Genomic DNA, 21,751 nt, shown 5'->3' on the forward strand with positions numbered 1-21,751 from the left:
AGACTGAACTCGGCCGCATAAAATGCTTCTCTGTCTAATGTCTATAGGTGGAAATTAGAAGACCGTGAGGAGGGCACGAGATCCTGGTGACGAGCGCCCTAGCAAAAGACGCTTTTTTCAGTGATAGTCCAAGACAAAAGGCGCCATCTAAGAATGAAAGCAAAATCGTGCGTATAATGGATGCACCTGGTTTATTTAAGCAATAGACCGCGCTTTACTGGCGTAATAAAACCACGCGGGATGTTGGGAGAACACGAGAAAAGCTTGTAAATCTCGAGCCGCAGACGAGTGATTTACAAGCTTTTCGAGTGTTCTCCCAACATCCCAAGTGGTTTTATTACGCCAGTAAAGCCCTAGAAAGTGGGGTTTATTGCTTTTATGAGATTACTATAGAAAACTTTCGTCAAAGACATAGGAATCTATTTTATTTTTCGTGATCAAATGTCTTATTCTCAACAAGTTCATCGGATGACGCGGTAAACCAATCACAACGGCTGAAAGAATAAAACATAGGTTCAGCTCCGCACACAAAATTCACGGATCGACGAGCAAAAACGTTCAAAAGTTGTCTATAAAAGTCTTAAGAAAGGAAAGGAAAAATGCAAACTGACATATAGTACGAAATGTATTCAACGATTTTAAAGTTCTTTGACGTGGAAAACTAGCAAATTGTGGCCGGAGTCATTTATCGCGAAAGTTAGAGACTGCACGAAAACTTTGCAAGTTTACAAACTTCGCAGACTGACGAAGGTATTGAGAATAAAGGTTAGTTCCACAAACTCTGCTTTAGAAATTTGTTATGATTTTATTTATTCCGTAATATTTCGTTTTCGCCGAATAACAGACTTGGCAGAAAGCACTGAAAGCATATAAAACTAAAATTATAATTCAAGCGCGAGGACTCAGCGTAAGTTTCTGCCGAGTAAATGTTGAATGGAACGATATCCATGTTTTTAATATTTTTCCAGTCCGATGAAAGCCGTCCTGTTTATTGTGTTCCTTCTCATATGTTTTTCTCTGCGTTTTCGTTTTTTTCTCTAGTTACTTCACTCCAACTGTGGTGAGTGGAAAAATTGGTTTTTGTGATCTACCCTCAGTAAATTTTCACATTGAGAACCATATTCTCCGTTTTAACAATCAGATAGACCAAAAGAAGATATTAAACTAACGTTAATTCTTCGTCCTTATGCGTAATCGAGCGTAGTGCGACCATGTCGGGACGGAAGCGGGAGTTAACCGGTACAATAGTACATAGGTTTCTTGAACAATTTGACCAATCAGAGCGCGCGTAGTATTTGAGTTATTTTATAAATGGCCATCGTAAATATGTCTGATAGTGGGTAGGATGGATTTTGAGACATTCCAAGAACAGACTTTTGACCTGAAAAGGGACTTTGCCTGGAAGTGGCTTTAGCCCTGCTCGATAATAATTGGACACGGAGTTTCCGGTATCGTAGAACGCTTGTTCCCAGGAGGAATGAAATCGGTGTATCTAAACATAACCTTTGATAGCAGGGTAAGATCGACAAAACGTTCAACTCATTTGGAATTAAACTGGGGACACAGCAGCTGTTGGAAAAGCGCTTTGAATCCAATGACTTAGCTCCAGCCAAGTATGAATACACCAGTACTGAAGGGGATACAGGGGTTTGGGGCATAAGAGAACATGTAGAATTATTTCTAGGGAGCTAGAAATAGATTATTTTGACTAAACAAGGGATACAATTAACGGATACTTTTCGCGGAAAACACTTTAGGGAACCAGTAAATTTCTGCAAGGGATAAAGGGAATATATTAACCCCACCTCCCCTCCCCCTGGGAGGATCTGTCGCAAGGCGGAACGAATGCGTTTTGCATGCATGTATAACATCAAAATATTATTCAGACACTTGATAATTCCCAACACCAATGTTTATTTGTTCTATATTGACCGCTGTTTCTTAAATCTATTGACAGCACATTCCGAGATACAACTAACATGCATTAGTCAGCATCTTTCTATGTTTGCAAATTGTTATTTTCTGACAACAAATATTCTGACAGCTTCTAATTTTAACGTTGTCAGTGTCCTTCTCACTGAACCAAAATATATCCCATGGCTTTGATGTTATTGTCACCATTATCTGTTAAGCAACATGCCACGTTTCCACACTTGTTAGAGTCATCAGGATTCCCTCCTGTACCAAACCCGATTCTAGAATCACAGGTTTGGCACTCATTATTGTCACCAAGGAAACCGATTCTTGCCTTAGAATAGGCACTATTAGTGCTCACAACATTGAAACCTTCCTTGTTGCAGTTGTACTGCAAAGAGGCCTGTGAACCAATCAGCGTCTTCCACGTGTTACGACCCAGTGAGGTGGCGCGGTATTGCCCATCAGCGATCAGTGAGTACAGAGAGTTGGCCTGCTTGTTGATGGCAATGAAGTTGAGCTGTTGACCGATCTTCATTCCAAGACATATCTTGGTGAAGGATGTGTTCCAGTAGGTCGGTAACTTGGTCTCTTGTGTGCCAAACCCAGTCTCCCCTCCAGGGGGATTGTAGTCATTTTTAACACTCCAGTATCCCGAGTTGTAATGAAAGGTAGCCTGAGAAGAATGAAAAAAAATAAAAAATATTCTAAACTATGTATCCCTTGAACAAGCGTCACAGATCCTATTCTCAGTTTTATTTTAAATCTTTCCACTCAATTCTTGAAAGTAATTGTCATGATCTGTAAACTTTCTGTTTAAAATGAAAACAATAATAATATATAATTAATATCTACAGCATATCTGTTTGCCCGTGAATTGAAACTTTCAAAAATGACCCTCAGTCGAGCAACAGCTTAAGTTTATTAAGATTTTTTGGTTCCCCTGCTCAGTTCTGATAATCGTGAATAAGTTTCCTGTTACTGTTATTTGACAGTTTGGTTCCCCGTGAGAGTTAATGCAATGAGTTTTGCAACCACTATAAGGCTAAGTATTAGAAAAAGAAGAGGTTAATAGATTTTACATGCATTGATGCTTTTGACTTGACATTAAATTACGCTTTCATTTCTTACCTTGTTGCCATCAATCTTCATGACCGGCGTCCATCCCCCATCTCCACATCCAAAATCTCCAAAGTGACAGAGAATGGAAATTGGTTTTGAGTTTAAATGGAGAGTAACCAGCTCACTCGCGTTTGCCCTGTTGCACGTAAATGTAAGTAGCCGACATTAATTAAAGCTGATTTAAGAGAATTTCATAATTGCAAAGTGGGTCAAGTGCCCGGAGGAGGTGGGAGTGGGAGAAACTCCCATTCAAATGTGACAGGAATGCTCGTCGACTCGTTAAGGGTCAACCTCGTCCCCAGGGTCTTCTCCGTTTTTAAAATGCTAGCGGAAAATTTACAAAGTGCTCACTGCTCGCCAGTTGTATTTTCTTAAGTGCTCGCTGCTCGCAAGACAAATTTGACCACTGCTATGGTAACGCACAAAATACGAATTATTCCAGTTGTGTGAATACTGTGAATGTAATTTTTTTTAGCGTAATTTTCCATCGAATGATAGATCATAATCTTACTTTTAGTTTCACAACCAAATGAATCATTGGTTTGTAAGAAGAGTTTTGACTTACTTGAATACCGCGTCATACAGCTCCTTGCACGACTTCACCGCTGAAAGAGATAAAAACAAATTACATAGTTTACAGCGCTCTTGTATGACATTTATTTATCATTTAACTTAGGGCCGCTCATTATTTAGGGAGGGCTGGAAGGGGTGTTTCAGTTTGGGAAGCACATTTTTTCAGATATAAGATACTCGCATAAACTTCCACAGCCAGTTGCAAACTTTCACAGATTGCATTAATTTAATTTAAATTTGCAAAAGATTTTAATAATCGCCTCTACCTTCTACCTTCCTACCTTGTTCGCAATATTCGCCGATAAAACCTTTAACACAAAGACATTTAAAAGTGTCATCTTTATAGTTCGTCACACATGCACCTCCATTTTGACACGGCGTTGAAAAACAGGGCGACTGAAATAAGAAAATGTCATTGATCGTCAATTTAACAATTTTATGGACCAGTTATAAGTACAAGAAGAGTATGGTGACAGCAATATCTTACGGCAATAAATTGTAGGTAATAGATCTAGACACCCCGTTATTAAACATCATACTGCAGTCATACATAATAATAATAATAATAATAATAATAATAATAATAATAATAATAATAATAATAATAATAATAATAATAATAATAATAATAATAATAATAATAATAATAATGTTCTTTACCCAGGGACCCCACATCAACAAAGGTTTTTTTGGGGGGGGCCCTGCAAAATAATAGTTCAAATTTAAAATTAAAAGATTAAAAAATAGTTTAAGAATTAAAAAAGTTACATGATAAAAAATGTATAGTATTACGACTGAATATGTACAATATAAGTGGCATTACCTTGTTCGTGTAATCAAACCTTACCTTAATGGCAAAATGATGCGAAGTCTTGTTTCCTTTATACTCTGTGAAGTTTCTGTACTTATCAGAGGACAGCAACTCACACCAAAGCTTTCCGTCCGCTCCTTTGGAGGCGGCCAGATTAACAGAAAAGCACAAAGGATTGCTGAGGCATTCAAAGGTACAATCAAAGACATCGTACACGGTAACTGTTCCCACTCCGGAGACGTTCAGATAATGGAACTCGTCTTTCGAGAACTGACGCTGTTTAAATGTCTGACCGAAGGCTGTACCATCGCGCGACACAATGTTTGTTTCTGGAATTAGAGCAGTCAACAAGAATAAACTTCAAGCACAACATTATACTTTGTATTTAAAACAATGTTGAAATACTGGTGTTCTAGAAAAAAGTGTCGTCAAAACCACCAGTCTCATCAATTTTACAATCTTTCATAAATGCAAACACTATTGAAACAGCGGTGTCCTCAGGTATCAAGGACACATTTAAGCTGGCATTTTTAACCCATACCATTAAGAAATCCATTAAAGACCTCTCTCCATATATTCTACCGCCGACGTGATTTATTTACTGCCCTCCGACTATTCTGAATACGGCGGACAAACTGCAAAATTAAATGGATGTGACATTCGTCCTTTGGGGACGACCAGGCTTACAGGTAAGCATTAAACGGTGCCTTGGAATCTTCGATGCTACTTTCGACACGCTCCGATAGTGGAATTCATTTTTTCAGTGTAAATATATCAGTGGAGGGAATATTTTTGAAGAACCGCTGAGGTCCTCTTGCGGCAACATTTTTTCACACTGGTGGGAAGAATGTGACATTTTAGTGGGCTAACTGCGGGCTATAAAGAGTAACCGTGTGGAGCCTGTCGCTAGCTAGAAGCTTCACCATTATATATATATAGCATATTATTGATGACAATGGTCTTGCAATATTGTGTCGTAATTCACCATATAAATGAAAGGGAAAACGTACGCAAACGTCGATTAGAGCATTGTGAAAAATGAACTTTTTTTTTTTCAAAAACAACGTACTGCTCGTGGCTCGTTTTGAAAGTGACGGAGACACTTCACGTACAAAAACAAAACTAAAGTATTTTAGCACTTTAGATGTTTCTTGCCTTAGAATAGGCACTATTAGTGCTCACAACATTGAAACCTTCCTTGTTGCAGTTGTACTGCAAAGAGGCCTTAAAGGAAATTCACTTCATGTAGCAACTTCTAATAGAGCAACAAGATTTTAATATCGCGACTGAAACAGAATTTGATAACTTGATTTAAATTTAATTGACACAGTGGGAACTTTAACGTTTGGTTTTTACATTTTAATTAACTGTAGACAAATATTTGTTTCATAAATTTAAGTAAATTGTAAAAGAGATTCTGAATTGTTTTTTAAACGAGTTATTAAATATACAGATGGCTGTTGTGGGTATTAAGAAGATAATATAACACAAATAACACAACCGGATTATAACAGAAAGGATTGTAAAAATATTTTGTTAGCCACCTGCTTAAACGATTATTATGCCCTTCATCGCCGTTAGCACGGCAACTTATATTATTTTTCAGAATTTTAAACTTTTACAACATCCTTTTACAACGTAACTTCGTTTTTTAGCACTTTTCTAGCGAAAGCTATAAAAAATTGCATATTTTTATCCGTGTGTTAGGGAGTAAAAGACAAATAAAACAGATAAAACAGAAAACTTTATAAAACCGGAAAATCTTCGCCACACTTCTGAAAAAACAACATATTTTTGATATGCAAATCATGAAGTAGAATTAAAACTGAAAAACAACCTTTTAAAACGCAATTGTTTAAATACTTTAGGACGGACACGTATATGGTTGACTTTCTGGGGAGCAAAGAAAGTAGAATAGTGGCATACTTTTTTCTTTCTTTGTTATATGTATATATATAAATTTTTATATCTAATTTCAATCCTTCAATGTTTCTTTATAGACACTGGGATGTAAATGTATGTCTCACTGAAATAACTAAATATCGGATAACAGGAGCCATTGTTTTTTGCAACTATGTACTTACACAAATGTTTCTTCGACTTCTTCGACAATTTATTTTCTATTCAGTTCTGGTTGACACCCATAGTATATCAATTAACCAGCTATTGTGTTATTAAAATACAAAATTACAGGAAACAAGGAAATAAAGAATGTTACAAAGAAAATAAACTCTTTTTTAATTTTTTATTTGCAAAACACATAGTTACATACACTACTTGAAATGAAATAGCTTTTCTAACGGATTCCTTTTAGAACAGAGTATTTTGATATCATCTAATAAGTTATAACACAAACACACTAAAAAGCAAGAATAGCTTCGTATAAACAACAAAAGGTAGAGAATTTACCTTGGGTTTCGTCGGTGATCAGGGAAAGCGCAAGAAAAAAAATTGGCCAAATGAAAAGAGAGAACATGGTAACTGAGAAAAAAAAAAATAATCCCTCGAGAGTTGGACAAACATGTTAACAAGTTGCCTGCCAACGTGAATCTCTTGCGAGCGAATTGAGAACTTTGAAGTAAATATCATTTTTTTGCCAATACATAAAGCATTTTAATGTCGATTTTAGCCAATGAGAGAAGTTTATTCGATGACAGCGCGCAGCATCCATTAGTCACAAATGGAGCATTAGTAATTGCTCATTCGTTTTGTATTGTAATGTTGACATCTGAAAGCTCGTGTTACCCTTTTGGCAGGAGTTAAATAAGATAAAAAAAAAACATTCAGCTTCTAGCTATTAACTGAACTTTCTGTATAGGCAATCGAATGATACATTTTACGATGCAAGAGCTTTTTTCTTGCAAATTTTTTCTCAATTCAGCCTCAATTCTAAGATTGCAGGTGTCAACACCTTAATTAAACATTCAAACATACAGATCACTGGTAATAAGGATTGAGCAAATTCTCCCAACTAGTGCCAGACTGTTGTGCTGAAGGTCTCGGGTTCGACTCCCAGACCAGACCAACACTGAGGGGAACCTGCTGCCTTTGCAATATGACATCTGTAAATGGTAAGATGTTCTAGTCTTCTCGGATAAGGACGATAAACTGTAGGCCTCGTCTCCTGCATCTTCAGTGTTATATGGTCAGCAGGGGACGTTAAAGAACCCACACCCTTATCGAAAAGAGTAGGGCACGGAGTTCCCGGTGTCGTGTTCTGGCCTTGTTTCATGGGTTGGTGCTTCACATAGGGTTAACTTCATTGCGCCTTTCACCATTGGACATGATTGTCCAAGAAGAATTACTATGATGGTGATTATGTGATGATGATGATGATGATGATGATGAGATGATGATGATGATGATGACGACGATGCTAAAAGCAAGGAGACCATTGAGGAGAATTTGTGTGTTGACATTGGCGACTTATTTGTTTTCTATTATAAATTTTTAATAGTCGCGTGGTAATGGTTTCCTGTCTCGTGTTGTTTATGAGTCGTAAGGTAGTGTCTTCCTGTCTTTGTGTTATTTTTGTATTGCCTCCAGGCAAACCGAACGTTCCAGTACATTAACCAGCAGTAAACAAATTTCCTTTAATAGTTTTGGCGTTTTAGCACCGTAAATAATTGATTATGATCCTACGTTTTTATATTATTTAAACATATATTCTTGAACAGTACTTAGTTGGGGTGTATTTGTCTTGATAAAAGAGAATAGTTCATCCCTTCTTGGTCAGAGTCGTTTTTTCGAAGTACAGGCAAAACTGTAGCAAACTGGCTGACTATGCCAAACTCCCATCGAGAAGAATATGTTTTTACCTGAAAGGCTAAATAACATAGAAACTGGTTTTGCAGGTTAACAGCGGAAATCGCATAGTCGAATATCGGTCAAGTGCTGAATAAACGCTTGGTATCGACCGAGTATTGATCGATACCTTCGATTAACCCTATCCGAACGGGCGACCAAACTCCCGTCGTTGGAGTATATGTTTTATATCTGAAAACTTAATTTCAGATGACTTTAATTTGCAAACTATTTTTGTATGTCAACAGCAGTAGTTCCAGACTTTTTCGTGGAGAAAAATTCTGTAAAAGCTAGACAATTTTAATGACGAAATCGCCAAGTCGAATATCGGCCGAACATCGACTGACATATCGACCGGGTATTGATGGACACATCGACAGCTGCATGTCGGGTGAGGATCGATCGATGCATTCGGTTGACTCGGCCGCCTGTCCTAAAAAAACGTACAATTGAACAATCCTCGCGGGCTTGCTTTTTTTTTTTGCGAATTTTTTGTGCAGGTTATCTTAATGAATTTATCTCTCGTGGCAGCCCTTGCCTTGATTTCCGCTAAAAAGAAAAAAGCACAATGTTGAGATGTCATCTATTCAGCTCAGTCAGTGTTCCATTGTGCTGTGGCAGTATTTAGCATGCCTCAAGTGATCTTCAGCGAAATCCTAGAAGGGCTTCAGACTGTTTCAGTAATCATTGGGCGCCTTTCGGGGGATCTTTCGTGATAAAGCCAGTACCGAGATATCATATAAATAAAATTATTTTACCCTATATTATTGAAGTTTGAAGTTTCAGGGACAATAATACTTTTTATGGTGCAGTACAGAGTATATGACAACTCGCAGCTAAATTTTAAGCACGTTAGTCAAAAGCTATGCTCAGTGAGAATATAGACCATGAAAATTTAATAACCTGTAATACGACTCAAGGGCAACTTCCTATAAATCTTGAGAAACTATCGTACCTTTCCAGTGAACGGAAACCGTAGAATTGTCAAACTTAAGTCAACTGGGACATTTTTGTGCAATTTTATTCACGCACACGCCGAGTTCAACCGTGAAAATTAGTGATCTATTCTTTCACGCTGACATTACCGCGGATTCACATTGATATTTTACACTGATTTTCACACTGATTTTTCAACGGTAAATTAATATTACTGTAAAAAAAACACATAACGACCACACTTTTCCGTGGTCTTCACTCTCAGGAATCATACAAATGACGCTATAACATGTCAGTGGACAGGATTTACGGTGTAGCATTTTCATTTGATTCCTCGAATTATTAAATTAGTCCATCAAAAAATGAAAAATGTTTGCATGTTCACGACACACTCAAAACTACTCACATTCACTTACACACGGCAAACAAACATCATCATCATCATCATCATCAATATATTAATTCTTTGGTGGCTTCTATTGGATCATTGCTTCATATTCGGTAGGTGATATTCTATCTTCGTGTTAATATCGTCCCTAAAAATCAGTATTCAGGATAATTGAATAGGAAAATAGCAGAAGTATGCTTTTTGCGGCTCCGGATTGTGGAAAACTAGGAGCTTAAAACTGTTCAGTTTGCAGTGAGTTTGGTTTGTGGATTCAGTCACATGCGATAAAAAATTACGAGTGTTTTATTATTCTGTGCCCTAAACAACATCTACTTATTTAAAAGTCACATTCAAAATGGTACCCAGGCCGTTTGTTTTAAAGTTCATTGCTTTTCTTGTCATTCCACCAAGATATATCCCATGGCTTTGATGTGTTTGTCTCCGTTATCTGATGAGTACATTGCTTCGTTTCCACACGTGTTGGAGTCATCGAATTTTCCTCCTGTACCAAACCCAATTCTGGAATCACAGGAGCTGCAGTCCTTTTCGTAGTCACCAAGGATTCCAATTCTTGCTTTAGAATGTGAAGTAGAAGTACCCACAACATTGAACCCTTCCTTGTTACAGTTGTGCTGCAGAGAGGCCTCTGAACCAATCAGCTTCTTCCACGTGTTACGACCCAGTGAGGTGGCGCGGTATTGCCCATCAGCGATCAGTGAGTACAGAGAGTCGGCCTGCTTGTTGATGACAATGAAATTGATCTGTTGGCCGATCTTCATACCAAGACAAATCTTGGAGAAGGATGTGTTCCAGTAGGTTGGTAACTTGGTCTCTTCTGAGTCAAATCCAGTCTCCCCTCCACGAATGTTGTATTCCGTTTTATTGCTCCAGTACCCCGAGTTATAATGAAAGGAGTTCTGAAAAAATGAAAAACCCACTTTATATATTATTATTTGAACAGATGTTTTCATGGTTATCTTATTTCAGAAATCAGGATTCTGCGCCGTTAGAAAGGGTAACCAGTATATGTCCTACCTTGTTGCCGTCAATCTTCATGACCGGCGTCCATCCCCCATCTCCACATCCAAAATCTCCAAAGTGACAAAGAGCGGAAATTGGTTTTGAGTCGAAGTGGAGAGTAACCAGCTGGCTTGAGTTTGACCTGTTTAAAATAAGGAGCCAAAGATTACGCCAAAATTAATAGTAAAAAATTCATAAAGATTACATACTTGCAAAAGTCTGTAATGCTAGAAGTCTACATCTCTGGTAATGTGTCTTGTGCTGACAAACTCCCCAGTAGGCTATTTATAGACGGTTTTTTTCCCTAAACGTGTTGAAGTTTTTCACCATAGGCACCTTTTAACTGGTTAGAATAAACGTCATTAGCATAGGCATTACTAAAGAAGACGAGAGCGAGCGGCGGTGAAATTACTGATTGTTGATCATCATAAGTGCTTCTTCTAAAAAATCGAAGCATTTGTACATTCATATTTGGAGTCAGACATTAGGAGATTGCAGTGAGCTAAGGAGCTACAGATCGATGTAAACTGCTTCCAACACAAATTTGGCAATATGAAGACACCACAGAATCAATGGGCAGACAGGTCTGTTGCTATTGCGAAAAAATTATAATAAAATTAATAAACAAAAAAATAAACAAAAAAAGCTCAGGCCGTTCATAAAGCGGTTTAAACACAGTACAGCGCGAAAACTACTCGCTATTGTAAAGTCTACTAGAAAAGTTACAAATTTAATTTACGAGAAAACATCATTCTGCTTCAGTGAGAACTCTAAAAATAGATGAAACGTTATTGTGAAATAAAAGGACGGCTAGACAAGAAAGACTAAAGTGAATTTTCTTGCGGTTCTTAAGTGTTTCTTTAAGAGTATTAATGTAGAGAATGAATCGTTTTCAGCATTACTAAAACTTTTCAAAAACATCTCTGGTAATGGATTAATTTCGAATTATTCCAGTTGTATGAGTATAACTTATACAGCCTACTATTACAACATCGAAAAGTTTCATCACACGATTATAATAATTTTTCTTTTTAGTCTATCAACCGAATTTAGAGCTTTGACTTACTTGAATACCGCGTCATACAGCTCCTTGCACGACTTCACCGCTGAAAGAGAAAGAAAAAATAAAAATAAAAGAACTATTTGCTTAAAGTGTAGTTAGAAAATATTGCCTTTAACTTCCATGGCCGATTTATCAAAGTACATTTTTTTTCTGCAACTTAGATTGCCGCACACAACGCAGTGCAACCAAAGAAACTAAGGAAACAAAACTAAATGAAACTTGGATACAATAATTAAAATTGCTAAATAATTTTTTTGAAAATGACTTCTACCTTGCTCGCAAAACTCGCCGATAAAACCTTTGTCACAAAGGCATTCAAACGTGTCATGTTTATAGTTCGTCACACATGCACCTCCGTTTTGACACGGCGAGGAAGAACAGGACGACTGAAATAAGAAGAAATCATTGATCGTCAATTTAACAATGCAGAAACTAGTTTTTTTTTATGCAGAAAAAAATGCAGAAACTAGTTGCGAGTAGAGGTAGACTATATTTGGAGCAATACCTTAAAGCAATAAATTATAGGTACAGTATTGTGCAAAAGAAATGCAAACGAAAAGCGCGAATTTCGTTCTTTGTTTTCCCGACATTTCTTCGAAATTTCGCTCGCTAATTCGGGACGAAAGTCGCAACGCTTTAAGCGATATATCGCTAGAACAACAAAGGCCGATAATTCAACGAATTGTCGTTACTACAACGAAAATTCGCGACGCTATGAGCGATATTTCGCTAGAACAACAACGACAATTCGCGACGCTTGGAGCGATGTTTCGCTAGAACAAAGACCGATAATTCAACGAATTATCGTTAGCACAACGACAATTCGCGATCAAAAGCGATAGTTCGCTAGTTCATTAACGAAATTTCGTAACACAGCTGACGGCAGTTCGCCGGTCTTCAAGTTAAGTTCGCCACGCGATTGACACGATGCAATGTCATGTAACGTGCACGAAAAATGTGCTGTTAATTCTTCGGAAATGAGCCTCGATTCTTCTTAAAGATATGATATGATAAGAGTGTCGCACATGAAATTTGCGAGAAGTTTAAGCAAATTCGCTGCAGTTCGCGGCGGTTCGTTGTAGATAAACTTATACTTACCTCATCTATAAAGACTCCGAATCCATTTCGTTACAGAAGCAAAGCCCAAACAGATGCAGTACGTTTAAATTGAGCCTTAAAAGCAATATCCGATAGCGAAGCAAATGTTTTAAATGAACTGTTTTGACGTTTCTCAGCGTCAAACGATGGAGATTGTTCGTGAACCACGTGCCGTTGTTGACTCGATCCCAGACTCCTTACATTTTTTACTGCTTCTTTTTACCTGTTGTTTTTTGCCTTTATGCAACGATTTTCAACAATGAAAGCTTTTCAAAAAAAACAAATGGCCTTAGTGCAAAGTGTCTAAACTTGTACCTTAAAGTCTGAGACCTTATTTCAACCACTTCATAATTTCTGAACATTTTAGCCGCGTGAGAGTGCAGTTCGTAAAAAATTATACTCGAACCGCGTATTTTGCCTGGCACATTTTTAATGACACGAAAGCGGCTAGTAACCAACATAACAGATTTACAGGGATCCGAAATGTTTCTGTCCTCAAGAAACTGTTCTAATTGCAGTTTATAATTAACTGACTTTCTAACGGTCGCACGAAATAATTATAAGCCCTCAAACACATCCCCCATACACATTGCAGAAGTCACAAAAAAGATTCTGTTTTCAAATTTATTAAGTAGACTTACGTTTATTTATTGCACACCGTCGCTAATTAAATTGCGCAACAATATATTTAGCATTTTCTCACATGCTATTGTTTTAAATTTCAAAATAAAGCGAAAGCGTCGTTCTGCACGCTTGTAGATTTTGACTTTTTTACGTCGCGCGTAGAAGTAAATGTTTTTATAACTGCACATCAGAAAATATAATAATAGCTGTTATCCTTATGCTTGTGCTTGTGCTTGCGTCGCTAGTGAACACCAGGTCTTAGAAAATTATTGAAGAATGACATAATTGACACGCGACAACCATTTCTTTTTTTTTTTTTTTAAAAAAAAGAAAGAAACCTCAAAGTGACACAAGACGCGGTAATTCCGCTTCATAAAAGTCGTTTAAAAAACCCTCCCAAAACAAGTTACACTAATGATATTGATTACATTAAGTAACTGCCAGCTTCTTTAAAATAGCACAGAACAAAACTTTAAATGCATCTACGGTTTTTGCGCAAAAATATATTTAGCATTTTCTCACATGCTATTGTTTTTTATTTCAAAAGAAAGCCAAGGCGTCCTTCCGCACGCTAGTAGATTTTGACGTGTATGAATAGAAATAGTACGTTTAAAAAGTCGAGTGTCGCTATTTTTCCCAGCAGCAATTCGCTTGGAAAAACAGATTTTGTTCTAAACAAAGTTGAAAACAGACATTTTGTTATTTATAGAGAACCATTTATTTTTTTGTTATCCTGTTTAGGAAATACATTATCAGATTTCACGTCGACTCGTTTTAATTTGTGTGTTTTCTTGTTCATAAGCAATAGACGGATCAAGTCATTTTATCCGAGGGTGCGTCCAAATATATGTAAATCGGATTTTTTATATGTCAATAGGCAAATAGATTTGCCACGGATCCGATAGTTTTCAGCTTCTTGATAATGCGAACGACGCTAGCAAGGCTGACAGTTAAATCTTCGGATTTCAATGACTTGAGGATTCCAGCTGGGCGGAGACCTTGCTTGTGAAGGATTTCAATACGAGTCCTCGTATAACTTGAAACTTTTGGCATGATTAAAGTTAGCGTCCTTCGGAGCAAATGACTTTTAAACTGCCAAATGTGCTGATACTAAACGAAACTGTTGCCATGGTAGCAAACAAAGCACAGAACCTGTGAAGGGGACTGGGGCTACATCGGGAAACATCGTGTGTGTTTACACACAGTTATCATTGCGTTCGACAAAAAAGTTTGCTTTCGAATGAGTAACAACTAGTTTTTGTTAGAATTGGGATGCTTATGATTTGTGGAATGGCTTTGACAGTTAAGTTCCTGCTGGAAACTAGCCAGGTGAGTTTGTTTTAACCTTGGTATAGATTGTAACATGAATTTACAAAAAAAAATTGCCCATGTTCTCAAGCTAGCTGTGAAGAACGTAAGATTGTGTATTTTTCTTACAGCGAACTTTGCCGTAAAAGCAAACACCGACAGAAAGAAATGTCGCGCGAATGTTCGCAGCAAATTGTCGAGGTGAGCGAAGTATCGCGCGAAAGGTCGTAGCGAATTGTCGAGTTGAGCGAAATGTCGCGCGAAAGATCGAAGCGAATTGTCGAGGTGAGCGAAGTATCGCGCGAAAGATCGCAGCGAATTGTCGAGGTGAGCGAACTATCGCGCGAAAGATCGCAACGATTTGTCGAGGTAAGCGAACTATCACTTCGACATTTCGCGCCCTTCCAAACAATAGCTGTCACGATAATTCGCTGAAATTTCGAAGAAATATCGCGTCGCGCGAAATTTCTTCGAAAAGCTCCGAAAAGCCAGGAAATTCGTCGAAATTCGTTTGCATTACTTTTGCACAATACTGTAATTTTTCATTTAATCAAACCTTACCTTAATGGAAAAATGATGCGAAGTCTTGTTTTCTTTGTACTCTGTGAAGTTTCTGTACTTATCAGAGCACAGCAACTCGCACCAGAATTTTCCATCGGCTCCTTTGGAGGCGGCCAGGTTCACAGAAAAGCAGAAAGGATTGCTGAGGCATTCAAAGGTGCGATCAAAGTCATCGTACACGGAAACTGTTCCAACTGTTGGCACGTTAAGAAAATGGAACTCGTCTTTTGAGAACTGACGCTGTTTAAAACTCTGACCAAAAGAAGTATCGTCGCGGAGCATAATGTTTGTTTCTGGGGTGAGAACAAGAAGAATTATCATGCACGTTTTTAAAATAGTTTCAAATAATGGTTTAAAAAAATGTTTTCAAAACTGTCTACCCGTCAGATTAAATTTATTATCCTTTATAAATGCATTCACTATTGGAATCTCAAGGTAACAATGGTTTTCTCGGATATTGGAAAAAATATACTTTTTTTATCCACAAAATAATTAAAAAAAGAGTCGGCCTACTATAATCTATCTCCCGACACTGTTCAGTGCGGCAGAGAGAACTAGAAATTCAGCATTTCCACACCTCCTAAAATATACTTTGTTTCAGAAAACCACAAATAAACAACAGATTATAACGGAAAGGATTTTTACAATATTTTTGTGAGGCACCTGCAAAATTATTCTTTTCAACATTTGCCCGGCAACATGTACTTAACGGAATTTTTGACATGCAAAACATGAGACAATATTACAACTTAAATATAAACATCCTGTTTGCATGCAAATCATGAGGTAATATGAAAACTTACATATTAAAAACATCCTTTTGAAATCCCAATTATGAGTTAATTAATTATGAGCTGAGGTAAAATGGGAACCCCTTTTAGACGGTACTTCTTTGTATTAAAAGACATGCACCTGTAGCTGAAAGTTGTTTCTTGTCACTAAGTTTTTTTGTTTTTTAAATTAATACCTTAGAACGTAAAAGTATATAGTTGACAAAAACATCTTTCGGATAATTTTTAGCAACAGCTTTTTTAAGTGATCGTTTCAATTCTTCATACAAACATAATAAAAGCGCCATACTCTTTTGTTTGTATGCTTTAACTTTAATACTTAATTTTGACAATTTTATCCAACTTCATTGATGTTCCTCTGTCTACTCTTGTACCTCAATGAAATATTGCAAAGAATCAGATTACAGGAGCGAATGTTTCTTGCAACTGATTTACATAATAGTCATTCGTCGATTCACTTTCCATTCAGTTTAAGCCAACACCGCTCATGTTACATGTCAAATAACCAGCTTTTGTGTTATAGAAATACAACATAGTAAGGAAACAAAGAATGTAACAAAAGATTTGAACTAACTTTTTGAACCGATTGCTTCTATTTCAGCGTATGTTGATATTAACTGAATAATTTCTAACACAAACTCAAAAAGCAGAGATGGTCTCGCGTGAACAACAAAAGGAACAGAACGTACCTTGTGTTTCATCGGTGATCAGAGAAAAAGCAAGGAATAAAATAGGCCAAATGAAAACAGAAAACATGGTAAAAGAAATTTTTCCTGCGTGAGTCGGTTGTGTAAACAAGTTGCCTGCCAACGTGAATCTCTTGCGAGCGAACTGAGAACTTTGAAGTAAATATCACTTTTTCGCCAATAAAGTATTTTAATGTCGGTTTTAGCCAATGGGAGAAGTTTATATGATGACAGCGCGCAGCATCCATTTGTCACAAATGGAGTATTAGTAATTGCTCATTCGTTTTGTATTGAAATGTTGACAACTGAAAGCTTTTTTTGGCAGGAGTTAAATAAAAAAAACATTCTGCTTCTAGCTTTTAACTGAACTTTCTGTATAGGCAATCGAATGATACATTTTTCAACAAGAGTTTTTTTCTTGCAAAATTTTTCTCGCTTCAGTCTCAATTATAAGATTGCAGGTGTCAACATCTTAATTAACATTCAAACATACATATCACTGGTAATGAGGAATGATCAAATTCTCCCAACTGGTGCCGAACTGTTGTGCTGGGGTCTCGGGTTCGACTCCCAGAACGACCAACATCGAGAAGAACTTGCTGCCTTTGCAATGATATCTACAAATGGTTAGATGTTTTAGTCTTCACGGATAAGGACTATAAACCGTGTAGGCCTTGTCTCCTGCATCTTCAGTCGGTTACGGTCAGCAGAGGACGTCGAAGAACCCACACACTTGTCGCATAGAGTAGTGCACGGAGTTTCCCGGTGTCGTGGTCTGGCCTTGTTTCACTGGTTGGTGCTTCACATAGGGTTAACTTCATTGCGCCTTTCACACTTGTGTAGGATTGTCCAGGAAGAATTACTATGATGGTGATGATGATGATGATGATGATGATGATGACGAAAGCAAGGAGACCATTAAGGAGAATTTGGGTGTTGACATTGGCGACTTAATTTGTTCTCTATAATAAATTTTTAATCAGTTGCGTGGTAAAGTCTTCCTGTCTTTGTGTTATTTTTGTATTGCCTCTAGGGAAACTGAACGTTCCAATACATTAAACAGCAGTAGATATATTCCCTTTAACAGCTTTGGCATTTTACCACCGTAAATAATTGATTATGATCCTACATTTTTATTTTATTTCAAGTAATATTTTCTAACAGTGTTTAGTTGGGGTGTATTTGTCTTGATAAAAGAGGATGGGATGGTCTCGCGTGAACAACAAAAGGAACAGAACGTACCTTGTGTTTCCTCGGTGATCAGAGAAAAAGCAAGGAATAAAATAGGCCAAATGAAAACAGAAAACATGGTAAAAGAAATTTTTCCTGCGTGAGTCGGTTGTGTAAACAAGTTGCCTGCCAACGTGAATCTCTTGCGAGCGAACTGAGAACTTTGAAGTAAATATCACTTTTTTGCCAATAAAGTATTTTAATGTCGGTTTTAGCCAATGGGAGAAGTTTATATGATGACAGCGCGCAGCATCCATTTGTCACAAATGGAGTATTAGTAATTGCTCATTCGTTTTGTATTGAAATGTTGACAACTGAAAGCTTTTTTGGCAGGAGTTAAATAAAAAAAACATTCTGCTTCTAGCTATTAACTGAACTTTCTGTATAGGAAATCGAATGATACATTTTACGATGCAAGAGTTTTTTTCTTGCAAAATTTTTCTCGCTTTAGTCTCAATTCTAAGATGACAGGTGTCAACACCTTAATTAAACATTCAAACATACAGATCACTGGTAATAAGGATTGAGCAAATTCTCCCAACTAGTGCCGGACTGTTGTACTGGAGGTCTCGGGTTCGACTCCCAGACTGGACCAAAACTGAGGAGAACTTGCTGCCTTTGCAATATGACATCTGCAAATGGTTAGATGTTCTAGTCTTCTCGGATAAGGACGATAAACTGTAGGCCTCGCCTCCTGCATCTTTAGTGTTATAGTCAGCAGGGGACGTTAAAGAACCCACACACTTATCACATAGAGTAGGGCACGGAGTTCCCGGTGTTGTGGTCTGGTCTTGAATCACGGGTTTGTGCTTCACATAGGGTTAACTTCATTGCGCCTTTCACACTTGGACAGGATTGTCCAAGATGATGATGATGATGATGATGATGATGATGATAAAATCAAGGAGATCGTTGAGGAGAATTTGTGTGTTGACATTGGCGACTTAATTTGTCTTCTATTATAAATTTTAATGAGTCGCGTGTAAAGTCTTCCGTTCTCGTTTTGTTTATAAGTCGCGTGGTAACATCTTTCTGTCTCGTGTTGTTTATCGGTCGTGGTTAAGTCTTCCGGTCTCGTGTTGTTTATAAGTCGCGTGGTAACATCTTTCTGTCTCGTGTTGTTTATAGGTCGTGGTAAAATCTTCCGGTCTCGTGTTGTTTATAAGTCGCGTGGTAACATCTTTCTGTCTCGTGTTGTTTATAGGTCGTGGTAAAATCTTCCGGTCTCGTGTTGTTTATAAGTCGTAGTAAAAACTTCCTGTCTCGTGTTGTTTATGAGTCGTTGTAGTGTCTTCCTGTCTATGTGTTATTTTTGTATTGCCTCTAGGAAAACCGAACGTTCCAGTACAGTAACGCAACGTTTACTGCCAGCAGTAAACAAATTCCCGTTAATAGAGGGTTTACAAGGGGGTTCTTGATTTTTAGTTATCAGTTAAATTTCAGCCCATTTCTCAGCTATTGGAAAATTTTCAGCTATCAGATAAAAAACGCGTCATTTCTCAGCAGACAGTTCAAATTTCGACCAATGCTCAGCTATCAGTTAAACCCCATGCTGACCCTTTAGTTTTAGAACTAAAAAATTGACTAGGATCCTGCGTTTTTATCGTATTTCGAGTAATATTCTTGAACATCAATGCTAGTTCAATTCGAGTATCTATGTCTTGAAAAATTAGAATAGATTATCCCCTATTTTTTTATATCAACAAAGCTTTTTTGTGGCCAGGCGCTCTCTGAATACGGAGTTTGTGCAAAAGCACAGAAACAGTTGCTAAATTTACCGTAATGAAGTTTCTTGCGACGGCGGACTTTTTACCGAACCCAGAACCTTCGTCTTTAACTGCGAACGCACGATAGCACTGGAAGAATGCGCCTCCCCCTTAAAATTTTCGCAAAAGTCAAATATCAAAGCTGTTTTGGCAAGCTCGTTCCCAGGACTTTTCCCTATGTAAACTCAAAAGCCCTGGGTACGATGCATACTTGTATTTCTTTGTTACTAAAGCAATCTCGAGCCCAGAGTGACCCCCGGCTCCGCGATCCGTCAGCGGTTGGTCAGCGTTAGGGTCGCCGGGACTCACTCTGGGAAACTGAATAATAATTCAGTGTCTTACTGGTCCTCACAGAACAATAGAAATCAACACGGAAGTCTGAAAATCTACCCCGGAAGTAAACCAAACCGGAAACCCTGGAAAAACATTTTTTGTTTTCCATGGTCAAACGTAACTACCAACCTTCAAGAACTACCAACCTTCAAGAACCCTCCGATCATCACACTCTTCACGTCTCAACCCTGTCAAATTCCACCTCAAGTCCTATGGGTCTCGAGCTTTTTCTGTTTCCTCGCCTGAACTTTGGAACAGTTTGCCTGTTTTTATCCGCTCGTGTGACAATTTAAGTTCTTTTAAATCAAAACTCAAAACGTTTCTTTTTAAAACTTATTACTCTTAGCGATTTTTACTTTTTATTACTTTTAATGCAAATTTTTAATTTTAAGATTTATTCAGCTAATTTTAACAAAATTTTTATTGATTTTATTTATATATATATATATATATATATATATATATATATATATATATATATTTTAAAACATTTGTAAAGCGCCTAGAGCAGGCCTGGATAGGCGCTATAAAAATATATTTATTATTATTATTATTATTATTATTATGTTCAGGTGTATCACCTTAATTTTGTAAAACGCCTAAGAACTCTTCATATGGCGCTACATAAATGAAGTATTTTCTAATTCTACCATTCTTTTTGAACTCAAAAGATACCTTGAATAAAAAAAGGACTTCCTTTAAGCGTCGATTCTGAGCGGAGTTTTAAAACAACAACCACGGCGTCACCAAGGACAAGGTCGATTGAAAACTCAATTTATAGTTGACTTACAAATCTCGCTAGAACTACTGTTTTCTTTCAAATCTCCGTTACGGTTGAAAAACTGAATATCGCAGACAGTGCTCGATTCAAAATAATAACTAATAAAGCAGAATTTGAACATTACGCGTTGTTGTTTTGCTGAAAAAAGGAATTGTACAATTTTGTGCACGTGAATTGCGTGAATGTGTGCTCGAGCTGAGTCGCCGAAATGCTAATTATACCTTTTGAATAGCGTTGACCGGTGTGGCCTTTAACGTCTTTATTAATATTACCGCTATTTGACGAGGAAAAAAATTATTTGCTCGAAAACATGCAATCTATCATGAAAAGATTCGCTGTCAGCGAGAAGCCTTTGAAATATACGAAAGTCGCCAAACAAAAAATTTTATCAACAAAACAATAGCTTGTCCGTGCGTTGTGCATTATGTAAATTTCTTCACTGTCGTCCGCAAAACAACAACGAATACATGCACACAGTCAGGCGGAATCTTGGAAGGCAAACAAGATCTTTGATTTAAAACCATTATAACAGTATGCACAAGAAAGAGACTAACGGAAATCAAAACACCAGACGCTCTTTTGTTGACTCTCTCTTTTGTTAACTGCAGAACGTTTTTGTTACTTTTGTTGCTTCGATAAACACCAGTTCTGTCAATACTGTGTTAGAAATAGTTCAACTTTCTCGATTTACTTCCGTTCTGGGAAATTTACTTCCGCTTAGACCTGAGAGCATGCGCAATAAAAACCGGAAGACCAAGGTTCTACCTGAAATCGACCTGAAATTGATCTGATCGATTCCAGTTTCCCAGAGTCTGTCCCGTACCGCTGACCGACATGGACGGACTCTGGGCTCGAGATTGTTACTAGAGACAATAGCCCATAATAAACAATGGAGTGCTTGTTTTGAGATCTTCTTGACACGTTGTGTTTAAATATTTGTAT

General features: G+C 37.4%; 2 protein-coding genes across 3 annotated transcripts; both read right to left on the reverse strand.

Annotated features, from left to right (window-relative positions):
* Positions 1–2,074: 2,074 nt before the first annotated feature.
* Positions 2,075–6,896, reverse strand: LOC144636523 (uncharacterized). Its single transcript, XM_078495752.1, has 6 exons — positions 6,830–6,896; positions 4,457–4,749; positions 3,891–4,005; positions 3,602–3,641; positions 3,046–3,172; positions 2,075–2,590 (listed from the first exon to the last, which is right to left on the reverse strand). The coding sequence occupies exons 1-6, from the start codon at positions 6,894–6,896 to the stop codon at positions 2,075–2,077; spliced, it is 1,158 nt and encodes a 385-aa protein (XP_078351878.1).
* Positions 6,897–9,813: 2,917 nt separating this feature from the next.
* On the reverse strand, positions 9,814–18,153 carry LOC144636386 (uncharacterized). 2 transcript variants are annotated; one of them, XM_078495586.1, is made up of 6 exons: positions 17,942–18,153; positions 15,223–15,515; positions 11,903–12,017; positions 11,635–11,674; positions 10,584–10,710; positions 9,814–10,465 (listed from the first exon to the last, which is right to left on the reverse strand). In XM_078495586.1, exons 1-6 carry the CDS (start codon positions 18,006–18,008, stop codon positions 9,947–9,949), a joined length of 1,161 nt encoding a protein of 386 aa, XP_078351712.1. In that variant the 5' UTR covers positions 18,009–18,153; the 3' UTR covers positions 9,814–9,946. The 2 variants fall into 2 exon arrangements, with proteins under 2 accessions (XP_078351712.1, XP_078351711.1); XM_078495585.1 differs by lacking the exon at positions 17,942–18,153 and adding an exon at positions 16,703–16,829.
* Between the last annotated feature and the right edge of the window lie 3,598 nt (positions 18,154–21,751).

This window comes from Oculina patagonica, chromosome 13, assembly GCF_052425735.1.
Source record: "Oculina patagonica isolate OP01 chromosome 13, crgOcupat, whole genome shotgun sequence".
Lineage (NCBI taxonomy): Eukaryota > Metazoa > Cnidaria > Anthozoa > Scleractinia > Oculinidae > Oculina > Oculina patagonica.